Source organism: Aythya ferina (genome assembly GCF_964211825.1).
Source record: "Aythya ferina genome assembly, chromosome: 4".
NCBI classification, from domain to species: domain Eukaryota; kingdom Metazoa; phylum Chordata; class Aves; order Anseriformes; family Anatidae; genus Aythya; species Aythya ferina.
In genome coordinates, this window is record NC_140300.1 from 12,807,863 (window position 1) to 12,820,519 (window position 12,657).

At 51.1% G+C, this 12,657-nt stretch overlaps 1 protein-coding gene across 2 annotated transcripts in view; it reads left to right on the top strand.

The window, feature by feature from the left end:
* Nucleotides 1–928: 928 nt before the first annotated feature.
* CRMP1 (collapsin response mediator protein 1) overlaps nucleotides 929–12,657 on the top strand; it is a 49,122-nt gene continuing 37,393 nt past the window's right edge. The window contains exon 1 of one of the 2 annotated variants that reach the window (XM_084516449.1): nucleotides 929–1,453. In XM_084516449.1, coding sequence (XP_084372575.1) covers nucleotides 1,082–1,453 — 372 coding nt within the window. In that variant the 5' untranslated portion in view covers nucleotides 929–1,081. Of the gene's footprint in view, nucleotides 1,454–3,481; nucleotides 3,874–12,657 lie in introns of those variants that run through there. The other variant, XM_084516450.1, reaches the window with a different exon arrangement.

Consider the following 12,657-nt stretch of genomic DNA (forward strand, 5'->3'; position numbering starts at 1 on the left):
AGCCGGGAAAAGCAGCAGAGCAGGATGCTTGCCCAGGTGCGTTACATCGCTGCTTGGTGCATTCTTTGGGCCCGTGGGCAGCTGTTACCGACCCATCTGGCCACCTGGGTCTGCTGCCGATGGAACCCCGATGAATCCCCGGGGACCTCCAGCCCCTCCAACTCCTCCACCGCTTGCATCTGCCGCCTGCAGGCCCGCCGGGTGCTGAAGGGACAGCTCCGCGGGGGCGCGCCCGCGCTCCCGGGGCTCCATTGGGAGGGGTAGAGGGGGACGATGTTCCGCGGGGGCGCGCCCGGCGGTGGCAGCGAGGCTCCGCGCCGCGGGACCGCGCAGCGGGCCCAGGGGCTGCAGGGCGGAGCGGGGCCCCCCCAGCCCCTCCCCGGGCACCGCCGCAGCCTCCTCCTGCTCCTGCGGAGAGAGAGAGGAAGGAAGGAAGGGAGGGAGGGAGGCGGGGAGTGTGCAAAGTGGGAGAAACTGCCCCCCCAGCCGGCCTGCAGAGATTTCAGATTTTTTTTTCCTTTTTTTTTTTTTTTTTTTTTCCTCGCTCGCACCGCACGGGGGGGTGCACGCAGCGGGCTCCCTCCTCCCCTTCCCTTTCCTTCCCTCCCGCCTCCCCCCCCCGGCTCGCTCTTTATACCGGGGGAGCGTGTGCACTGCGGTCCTTGCTCGGGGAATTGCTGCTGCGCTTCCTATTCGTCAAGGGCTTTCCAATCACCTGCCTCTGCCACCCTCTCCTCTCCTCTCTTTGTACTTTATTTTCACGTGCTCTTTACTAACACGGCTATTTTTAAATACCGCTTGGATTTATTTCTTTCTCTTTCTCTTTTTAAATTTTTCTTCCTTTTTTTTTTTTTTTTTTTTTTTTTAATTCTTTTGGAGGGGGTGGATGGGGGGAGGGAGGTTACCGTTTGCATCTCCCTGAGGGAAAGATCCCACCAGCCAACCCAGCTCCGCCACTGCTGCATCCATCCATTCATTTTTATGGTCACCAGCAGCCTATCCCGGTAGTAGAAGGTGCCGAGAAGTGGGAGGCAGAGAGAGAAGAGAGCGAGGGAGGGAGGAAGAGCTCCGGACAGCGAGAATGGCCGAGAGAAAGAGGAACTGGAATAAAGAAGATGACCTGCCCGTCTATCTGGCTAGGCCGGGCACGACAGCCCAGACACCGCGGCAGAAATACGGGGGGATGTTCGCCTCCGTGGAGGGGGCCTACGAGAACAAAACCATCGACTTCGACGCCTACAGCGTGGGGAAGAAGGGATCCCGGACCCCTCGCAGCGGCAGCCGGCACGACATGCTGGACGGGGGGGACAACTACAGCGAGACGGCCAGCGACGTCAGCGAGGTCTCCGGCTCGGTCATCAGCTCGCCCGGGGAACGGGAGGACAAGACCCCCGGCGTGGAGATCCGCTACCCCGCGGGGAAGGAGCTGCTGCAGGGCCACGACAACGGGCAGGTGAGCGGGGAGACCCCCGAGCCGGGGAGGATGGTGGGGGGGCGTGCCGCAGAGCCCGGGCAAGGGGATAAGGGGGGGACGGGGTCTCGTTGCCAGGGGTCTTTCGGCTCGGAAGGTCGGGGCAGTGTCCCCCTGTCCTGGCCCGTGAACTGTCTCACTTGCCTGAGCTTTCAGGGGGCGTCTGGGGGGGCACGCAGCAGAAATCATTTTCCTTTGTAAGTGATGGCGATGAGTTTTCCTTCCTGCCGGCTAAACGCCGCACACGCCGGCTGGGCGGAGGAGGGGGCTGGAGGGCAGCACCGCCCCCCTTGGCCCCCCTTTTACCCCTGTGTGTCCCCCCCCATCCACCCCCGGCCCCGCAGCCCGGGCCGGACGGGGCGAGCGGCGGAACAAAGCGGCCCGGCACGGCTCGGCATGGCTCGGCCCCTCCGCACTTTTGGGCTGGTCGGGAAAACTCCGCCGAGGCTGTCCCAGTGGGAGCCCCTGGCTCTGCCCCGACCCCCTGCTGGAGCCCCGGCAGCTTTCATTGTCTGCCGGGCGAGGAGAATGTGTAGGGCGGGAGCATCGCCCCAAACCCCTGCCCCGGCTTCCCCGCCCTGGGGCTGCAGGAGAGTGAAGGGAAAAGAAAAGTGAGGCCGGTAGGCTTCTCCATCTAACCCCAAGTCGTGGCATACGGGCTGGGGGCACAGCCAGGGGTTGGCTCTGCTGGGAACCGGGTCAGCGATTTCCCCTTCGGAAGACACGCAGCCTGGCAGCCCTGCCCCGCACAGCCATTCGGTGCGGATCCCCCCCCTCTGCCTCAGCACCCCGCCTGGAGACTCTGTGGCCTGCCCACGATCTGCTCTTTCTGCAGGCAAAACCGAGCTTTTCCCCTCTTTCCTCCCCTTCTTCAGTTTGAGTATGAAGGGGTGCTGGTGCCCCCCCTGTGGGTCCCCAATTCAGGTGGGTTTCAGGGCAGCACCTCGTGGGACACAGCACCCGCAACCGCCCCGCAGCGACCTTGGGACCTCCTGCGGAGGCTGCCAGCTGCAGTGCAGCCTTCCCTTTCCCACCTCACACCATGAACCCCCGTGCCACCAGCAGTGGGAGGACACCCTGCGCATCCCCCATCTTTTGGGACATCCTTGATGTCTCCCCCCAGTTTTTCCCTGTGGGCCGCTTCTGAGTTCAACCTGGAAGCCCTGGCTGGTGAGCACATTGCACACTACCTTCATGGGTCTCACCATGCTTCCAATCTTTCTTAGGATTGGACCCAGGGGTGAGGAGGAGACTGGGGACAAAGCTCCCTGGCTTCAGGAGGAGTGTAGCGAGCAGCCACCCACCTGCCTGACCCCTGCACAGCAGGGACTGGAGCTGTTGCTAAACCCTGAATGGAGATTTTTGGGGATGTGTCAGGGACACCTGGCTGGAGGACATCCTGTGCCTGTGTGCGTGTGGCAGGGCTGTGTGTGCAGCATGCTCCTGGCTCCTCATGCATGCGAAGGGGGCTAATGTGCCGGCAGCCTTTACCTTCCCTACAGCTGGACGTGGACCCTTAATCAAGAACTGGGTGGACCCCCGGTGTCAGAAGAGAAGGGAAGCTTCCATTTAGCCACGTTTCCCCTCTGGCAGTGTCCCCTTGGCCTGGCCATGCCGACTCCAATCCCCCCCCGGGGACAGGGCAGAGCTGGGAGTGCCGCAGGGACAGTGACAAGGGGGCAGCGTAGTGACAAGGGGGACAGCGGTGCTGGGGACGGAGCCGGCAGTGCCACTGCCTGCCCCCACAGCCGCAGAAATGCCCCCCCATCCCACCCCCTCGTGGGACCCCCCCTCCCGTGGGACCCTGCCGGTGACCCCAAACGTGCGAGCGGGGCGGCGGCGGGGCCGGGGGGCGGCGTTTCCCAGCGCCGGTGCGGGGGGGAGGCTCCGGCTGCCTTGATGGGCAGGGAAAGGGGGGCCGGGGGGGGGCTAGGGGTGGGGGCCAGGAGGGAAGGAAACGCTTCCTGGGTTGAGCTGAGCGAATCCCGCTCCGACCTGCAGTCGGGAGGGCGCTGCTGCCGCCGGGAGAGGCAGCGCTCGCCGACACCCCCCCCCCGCTCTCCTCCCCCTCCCTTCGGGAGCCGCGTCCCTGTTTTATTGCAGCCGGGGAAAAAAAAAAAAAAAAAAAAAAAAAAAGGTGCCGGGTTTGCCTGGCTCTCCCCTTCCTCTGGGCGAGGAAACTTTGCCTCCATTACACAGCTCTGCCGGGTCGCCCCCGCCCCACCCCATCACCCGAGCGAGCTCCGATTTTTTTATTCCCGTTATTTCCAACCGGGATTTTTTTATTTTTATTTTTTAATTATTTTTTTTTTGCTGCCGGTCCTCGGGGCGCGTTGCGGGTGCCGGCGCTAGCGAGAGCCGTCATGTCTTACCAGGGCAAGAAGAGCATCCCGCACATAACGGTAAGCTCAGCCCGGGCCGGTGCCCTCGCTCCTTTGTTAGGGGGCCGGGGGGGGGCGGCGGGGAGCCCCATCTCCCGGGGCTGCCTCCGGGGGTCCCCGGGGCTCGCCTGGGTACCGGCTCCGGTGCCTTCTCCACCTCCTGCAGCTCCGGGCTGGGAGTGGTTTTATTTCGTTATTCGCTTTCCTTTTATCGTTAGGCTATGATATTGTCTCCATTGTCTTTGATTCTGTTATTTATTTATTTATTTACCATCGCTATTTAATTTTATTTTATATTTTCCCCATCCCTCGTCCTCTGTGCACCGTGCTCCCTCGCCACCCCCATCCCGGTGGCGATGGCTTCGGGCAGGGGGGGGCTCAGTAGCGGCTGTACCCCGGTGCTGGAGGGTTTGGGGGACCAGGGAACCAAGGGGGGGGACAGTGTAGGGTCGGTGGAGTAGGGCCCCGGGAGGCTCGGCCGCCGGGCGAGGCAGAACAAAAGAGGGAGGGGACGGAGCTGCGGCACAAGGCGCCCCCGGCGGGCAGGGGAGGGGGTCCGGGGGGGCTGGGGGCGCGGAGGGAGGGAGGGAAGGAGGGGAGGTGGGGAGAAAGCGTGGAAAAAGGGAAGAGCGCCATGATGCCAGCACCTCCGCGCCGTGCCTGCATCAGGCAGGGTGGGGATCAGAAGTCAAAGAGTTAATCATAACCATCCTCGTGCTGTCGGTGCCTGTCTCCCGCTAGATGCTTTTATCCCCCTACAATGGAGCGGGCTTTCCATGCCAGAAAGGAAGGCTCCCGGTCCTCGGAGTCAGTATATTGTTTTATCACCCCCACCGACAGGCTGGGGATAAAGGCGAGGCAGAGGGAGGGGGCTTTCATGGGAAATTTCTCCCGGATTTTGGCCACGCTGAGATTTTGCAGCGTGGGTCTCCTGGCTGGGGCCCGCTTTGCTCTTGGGGGGCTGGATGGGGGGATGATGGGGAAATGGGGTGAGCTCAAAAGAGGTTTGGGTGTGTTGAGCTAAACTGGCACGGTTGGGGTGCTGGGAAGCTGGGCGAGTTGCTGTAGCTGTAGACAAGGCTGAGAGGTGGGTGTGGTGGCTGCCTAAGCAAACACCATGGTGGTGAGCAGAGAGACAGGTTTCAGAAAGGCTTTTTGCCTCAGGAGATGGGAAAATGTACCCTAAAGGCATTATCTGAGTTGGTGTTGCAAGGCTTGAAAGCACCTCAAGGCTTTCTCATTATTTAAAACAAATCCTTTAGCCAGAATCTTTGGCTAAGAGGGGAGCAGCACCCTTCTGAAAGCAGGGCTGGGTGATATCACAGACATGGCTTCCCTCTATCAACAGGCACCAGTGCCTGGTGGCCAAGGTGTGAGCAGGGCTGTGCTGGGTGAGAGCTCGTCCTGCTTTGGTCTCACACACATCGTGTGCGTTGTTGTAACTCAAGGTACACATGATGCTCACCCAGGCCTGGGGGAACAAGCAAATGCCCCGTGCAGGGCTCCACTTTCATTTGCAGCCAGGGTGTAGCAGGTTCACACCCACCCATAGCTGCTTGGTTGCTCTCCAGTTCAGAACGAAAAAAGACTCTTCCAACCTAGAAATTCTGTGATTCTGTGAAGACACTGGAAGAATTGTAAGGTCTTTGCCTTGGAATCAACAGTTTGTTTTAATTCCTTGACTTCTCCCAGATATCTTTCTCTGTTGGTGAGGGGATTGCTGGGAAAAAGAAAGCCCAAACCCCAGCCTGTTCCCTTTGGAATGGGATGTGTGGAAGCTTCCATAAATTAATATTCATTAACGTTAGTGTTAAGTTTTATGACCAAAGCAAAGACAGATTAAGATTAGTGAAGTTGGCAGGCATCTGACTTGGACTGCTTTTCCTTATTTCAATGTTTTACACTTCTTCCTCTCCAGCAAAAGCAAATCAGGCACTCTGTGTTACACCTTATACTCAGTTCCTGGCTAAGAAGGGTCCACTGCGTCTGGCTCCTTCACGCATCTTCTGAAAGCCCCCTTCCAGTGTGGGAAATTTTCATCCTGCCACTGAGGAAATACATTGCTGCTTCAAACCTCTGGGCTCTGAGGAAATGTGATAGCTCTCTGAAGTTATGTAACAACAACAGCAATGATAAAATCTTACAAAAATGTCGTTTGTTACTGGCATAACGCTCCCCCCCAACTCCTGCTTTTTGGAGCTACATCATCTTGGTTCAGTGAAATAATGGGAAGCTCGTTTTTGATGGTGCCCTGTGTTCTGATACATTGCTGCAGATTTTCCTGCACCAAACCTGCATTCCTTGCCTGGGGCCAGGAGCTGTCCTGGGCTCCCAGGAACATCCCTGCAGCATTGTCACCAGGCCAGCCACGTGCCTGTAGTCAGGGCTGAAACTTCCCTCTGGGAGCTTGCTGTGGGTTAGGTCTGCAGCATTGGGAACTTCCTGAAGGAAGAAGCAGGGGGTGGTTTCAGCTCTGGTCAGTGTGGGAGTGGGTACCACACTTGGAAAGACCACCCTGTGGTGTCCCAGCTGGATTACTGCCAGGGGTAGGTGGGCATAGCTTCCTCCTCATGTCTTGTCTGTCTGCACCACATTATCTGCACTCCTGAGGCTATCAGCAGTGCACAAGTGATAACCCCTTCACCACTTTCCCCCAAAGCAGCAGGGCAGCTCCCTGCTTTCACATGCCAAATCTGCCCCTGCTTTTCATTTAAGCCTCCGAACATCCTTGTTTCTTGCAATTTGCCCTGCTTCCTTTCACACATCTGGCAGAGCATCCAGGCTGCTGTGTGGGCAGCAGCATTGCTCCAGTGTACGTTGACATTCAGTGGGGAGTCAGACTGGAGAAACTGGGTGCCTTTTGCTGTCACTGCTGTGGGAAGGAATTCTGTCTTTGAAGGTCCAGGTGGGTATCTGGGTGATGTAAAATAGAGACAACACTGAGCCATGAAATGTGAGCATTTTGGTGATGTCCTCCTCACTATGTTGAGGCCCTTGGGGGTCTCACTCCCCTGATTCAGGAACATTAGCTGGGGAGGGAAAGGGGTATGTATAATGCAAGGGTGGGCACAAATGCATCTGCAGGGGTGTATTTTTCCATGTGTGTAGTACAGTCACCTGCCACATCCAGTGCTGAGGTGTTTTTCTGCATGAAGTGGCAATCTTTTGTGCTTTAGTGGTGCAGGCGTGCTCTCACGCAGACCAGATTTTCCAGGGTATGTTCCCCCGCCCCTTGCTTTAACATCACTATTACATTCCTCTTGTGCTGGATGCTACAGGGAATCAATGGGGATGATGACACTGAAATATCCATCATAAATTATTTTGGCATGGATGTTTTGGTAGTGCTCGGCACGTTTCAAGCCCAGATGAACTCAAAATTACAGTATATACAGAGCACAAGTAAAAAAGCATATGGCATATAAAATGTCTGTTACAGGGCTTGTTTGTTCCAGTAGTGATTGCAGCCATTAAAACAGAACCAGCGTGAGCTCAGTGAAGAGGAGGTGTGAAGACAGCTCCACAGAGCAAAGGGAAAATAGCTAGTCATGAAAGCAAATGCAGGGGGGCACGTGGAAGAGGCAAATGGTGCCTGAATCTCTTGGGGAAGGGAACGGTATTCCTGGGAGTGGTCCAAGAGTTGGCACATCAATGGGGGAAGGAGCTGCTGGTCCTGAGCTGACAGACTGTGAGAAATGGGGAGAGAGCTCAAAAATGAGGTGTTAGAAGGAAAGGCTCCCTCGCTATTGAGCTTAGCAAGTAAAGAGGAGAACTGGTATGAGATCAGAAGCAGCAGCAGATGCAGGAAAATGAAGAGAGAGTGGAGAAATTCAGAGGAGTGGGCACAGAGAATAATTTTAGTTGTAGCCTTTTGAATTGATTGGCATGAAGAGAGCTGAGAAATAAGTAGGCTTCAGCTGCACGTGCCAGAATGCTATGAGGGATACAAATCCAGACAAAATTCAACTGGACTTTTCGTTTGTGAGACTGGTCTCAGGCTGGTTGCTGAGGGTCAAGACGGATAACTTGTGTTGGGCCTGGACAACGTGCTGGGGTAATGTAGGGTGTACTGGTGTGACACAGTAGCAGCCTGGAGCTAATTCATCTTGGACACCAGGGGTGACACGTCCTAGAGGTTCAAGGCGTGGTGAGTGCCTGTAATGGGGAATCTTTAAGTCCTGGTCTGGGTATGGATCTATTCCACGTTTCCCCTGGCTGTGCTTTTTTTCCCAGCCACCTTTGTTTAACAGTATGAAGCTACAGATTGGTGTGTGACGTGCCAAAAGTCTTTGAAAAGCCACTGAAAAGTGCTTGGCATAGGAAAAAATTCTCACATTTTTATTCTGTTAATGGTACAAGATTTAGACTGATTTAGACAGCACTTTTTATGCTGCTTTAAAAACACCTGGGCCTGGGACTTCCAGATCCATTCTAACTCTTGTATATTTGCTTAATACCCAAAGTTATACATATATATATTTTATCAATAGCTTTTTGATAGGCTTGGATGCTCTCAGTTTGCCTGTCTGCTGTCAACATTTGTGAATTCACATTGTCTATTATACTGGACTTGCATTTGGCAGCTCTGGAGGCACTTTAGCTGATTGGGTAGAAGTCATTGGACTTCCAACCACCACTTCTATGATTCTATGATAAGTCGTCTTCTTTCCTTTTTTCCTACAGGAGAGTAAACGCTTGCTTCAGCCACTTCTATCTACTGTCTTAAGTTACATTCACAGTAGGTCTTTTTGGTGACCTGTCTTTCAATCATCTCCTTCTGTGGAGACTGAAACCTTTGGCAGAGGCATAAAGAATGGTTCGGGGCAGTGGTTCCTTGAACTGCCACAGCAAGTTTGTCAGTCAGTGCTCTCAGCTGTGCACATGAGGGTTTTCAGTGTCAGAGCTGCTGCTACTGTGGGGAGATGAGCTGCCTTCTGCTGGAAGCCACATGGCTTTGGAAGGGGGTTGCTGTCTGGGAAGACAGCTGATGCAGCGAGGTGGTTGTTGAGGAAGTCTAAGATTCCCTCTCACAAGTGCCAAGAGCCACCACTGGCAGTGAACCACTTGCCTGACACATGAGGGATCTGCTTTCTGCTTCTTTCATAAGTGAGTTTATACATGCAGTGAAAGGGAAAAACCTCATTTTCCTTTGCAGCATTGGGAGCTAAGAGAGCCACCAGGCCTGCGAGGTACTCAGGCACGGTGCAGCCTACTTGGAATACATTTCTTGCTGCTTTTGTAGGTGAGAGTGAGGTGTAACAGAGAGAAGCAGCAAAATAATTTGTAGTTTTCTAATCTTGATACATGTAAAGATGGTAGCATTGTACCTTGGGACAGAGATACTTCAAGATTAGTTTTCCCTCTTCTCTTACTGTGCTTGTGACCAGATAAGTTTCAACCTGTAGTAAGTGTCCTGATGAGGCTTAAAGCCACAGATCTTGCTTATATTTCTACCGAGTAATAAATATCCCCAATGTTTTCATTAAAATCTACACTCTATAATCTTCTGAGTGTAATAGCGAGGACCCAAATAAAGATGATGACTCTCACCCACCTTATCTGTGGCTGGCTCAGTGCTTAGAGCTGTAAGACTGTGGAAGACTGTTCCTGAACCAGTGCTCATACCGAGGGAGGTGTCGTGACTTGCTATGGCTGGCACATGTCTACATACAAACGATATGTGTGTGTACCCACTGCATTTAGTTGATCATGAACCACCATTGCTAACACCATATTCAAGGAAATATTCTCTTCTTCTGGTTCTCTTGTTTCCACCTCCTCTGCCAGAGGAGTTCCTTATGGTCTCAGCCAGATTTTGACCATGTGTAGTGCCCCTGACAGGTGCCAAGGCTGACGTGTCCTGGCAACCTGGTGCAGGTTTCTGACTAGAATATAAATAAAACTGATTTTAATTCAGTGGCACGCAGCAGGAAACCATGCTGAGTTGCTGTTATTTTTTTCCCTAAATTTAACCTTTCATGTGAACGGCTTGCTGAGATTTTGGTATCAGCTCTAATTGACATAACCAGCGTGTAACCCAAGAGATGGGTCTTATGATTCATGATGCAATGGCTTTAACCCTCCAGCCCATACTTAGGTGAAACTCCTGCTGATGCCAATGAACTTTGTCATCAATAAGATGTTTGTTGTGTTTCTGTTCAAAAAGCAAAGCAAAGATGACATTTACAGCAAAGAAATCCCCACGGAGTGTGAGCCGTAGGAGTAGTCCTTTTAGACTGTGTGATTAAGGACTGAAATTGCTAGATGAATAAAAAGCTAGGTCTCCAAAGGAGAAACAAAAGAACATCATATCTTTTAAATGAATAAAGATGAATGAATACATTGGCTACAGACCAGGATACAGCATTACTACAATCAACATAATCCTTCCTAAATGAATTGCCATATACTGGAGTGTGTTTACTAAGAAAAGGACCTTAAAAGCAGGATTCTCCATTAGTAGCATAGCAGAAATGATGCCTCAAGGATACAGAGATTTACAAGGAATTCCCTCGGTTGAGTCAGGGCTCACCCTAGCTAAAAATTACTTCCTATGGAGTGTAACCTAGACATAAAATTCAAAAGGGAGGGTAGTGCTGATTAAAAGCAGATCTTCTATAAGCAGACAGTACTTCATGAAATCCCATTTACAGCTCTTTGATCCTTATGAAAGGATTTTAAACAAGCATTCCTCCTGGGAAGGATGTCTTTATTCCTTTGCCATTAAGTTAAAAAATATTCCTTATTTGTAAGTACTTTGGTAGAACCAAGGTAACTGAACTGTATTGTGTCACAACTGGTTCTGAGTCTGACCAGCTCTGAAAATAGACAGCCAAATATCTTTTAAATCTCTAATTTGTTATGGGAAATAACTGCACGAACGGATGCATGGCAGTACAGAAGAGCTCTGAATATCTCCCTCCATTGTCTGCCAGTGGGAGTTTTGCTTTTGAGGCACTGCTCCCTCCCAAATATTCATGTTGAGATTTTGATAGCCAAGGAGAATACAAACATCAGCCTGGGGATTTTGAACTTTACCTCTAAAATGAGGATGTGTCTTTTTAACTCTCAGTGGTCCTTTTAAAGTCTTGGTAACAAAGGATTCTACCTCTCAAATGCTGAAAAAGTAAAGAGGAATGCCTTGGCTGTATGTGTGATAACATAGCTTAATGCCTTCTTATGTCTGTTATGTTTAACTTGATGTCTTTTAAATCACGTACTTACAGGCAGAGAACTGGAAATGGAGGTGGGTTTAGAAGTTAACCTGTTCTCTAACTGCTATTTAGCATAAAATCCTTACTCATCTTCAGGGCCGTGAACTAATCTGGATTTTAGAGAATACACCCATTGTTGCTGTGGAGATCTGAGGACAATGATATATTCTAGTAAGTCCTTAGAATTATGCAAAGGGTGAAATCACTGCTGAGTGTTTTCTCCTCCAGTAGGATTGGAAAATTTGGGCTAGAAGTGTTGCAAAGACCTCTTCAGTTGGCAATGGCTGCAATGCAGCAATTGTAAAAACTCCAATTCTAAACATGAAACAGTGCTGAGACCAATTTTTGTGTATGTCATGTGAATTTCATTGTAGTTAAATTGTAAAGCAAACTGTAAATACTTAAAAAGGAATTACTTGCTTGATTTAGAGCTGGAGGTTTAATAGATAGACATTCCATTCGTGAAAGAGAAGCAAAAATATAATAGCATATATCAGAGTTGCAGTCTGGACAGATGCTGCTATTTGGTTAAACTATCACTTTAAAATTTCTTTGAATGTTTTCATAGGTCTAGAATAGATAATGTTAGATTCTTTCTTGCTCTTTTTTCCCCTTCAAGCTCCATCTTGTACTGTGTAGGTGTGGTTTTTCTCTGAAAGGTACGTGCAAGTGCAGTACAATGGATATTGATACTGCAGAGAAGTGTGTCTTACTATAGCTTGTGCTGCATTGTACTGTGGCATGATGCACCAGGTTGAAATTACATTTGTTTAGTGAATCTTATATCATACAATGGCAGATTTATTTATTCTGTTGCTGTGTTTTTCAGTAGTTCTAGAAGTAAATTGAGAATTGCGCATTTAAAAAAATATATAATTTTTGTGTATAATAATTCTAAATTTATGTAGCTTTTAGTGCAATAGGTGAATGAAAAAAAAGGGATAATTTTAAATTTCTTTGCAGTTGATCTTCCTCCAGCATTGTAATCTAGCAATTGGATCATATTTTCAAATTATTTGGAGTTGAGTGATTTACTGACCGAAGGAATTTGACTTCCCTTATAATTGCACAGGAACGTCTGCAGAATTTAGGACCACAGTGTGGGGTTCAGGCTCATCATCAGGATCATCTGGCAGGTTGATTCAGACCCTGTTTGTCTCTGCTGGCCCTTTACCATTGAGAATAAGTGAAAATATGGATATATTTCACAAAGGGCTGAGCCAAGCTGACATAAAAAATAAAAAATCATCAAAACAGGCAATCTGTACAAATTGTCACCATTTTACAGATGTTTCATGTTGCTCTTGCTGTAAAGCAAACAATAGTTGTAACTGAGCAAAAGCCTGGTGTCTGGGCAGACAGCCCCTCCTCCTGCAGCAAATGATGCCGAGGTTGTGGCATCTCCTTCTGCTGCTGTGAATATTGCTGTCATGTCACCGGCTAAGCTCGGTGGCTTTGCTGCCAGATTAAGCAGGAAAAGCTAGCCTGAGATTAGCAAAAAAAATCACTGGGAATGCAGCGTGCAGGGTTGGGAGGTGGAGAGCTGTGAATGGTAGGAGCGGCTGTATTGTACTCAACAGCAAGCCGAGCT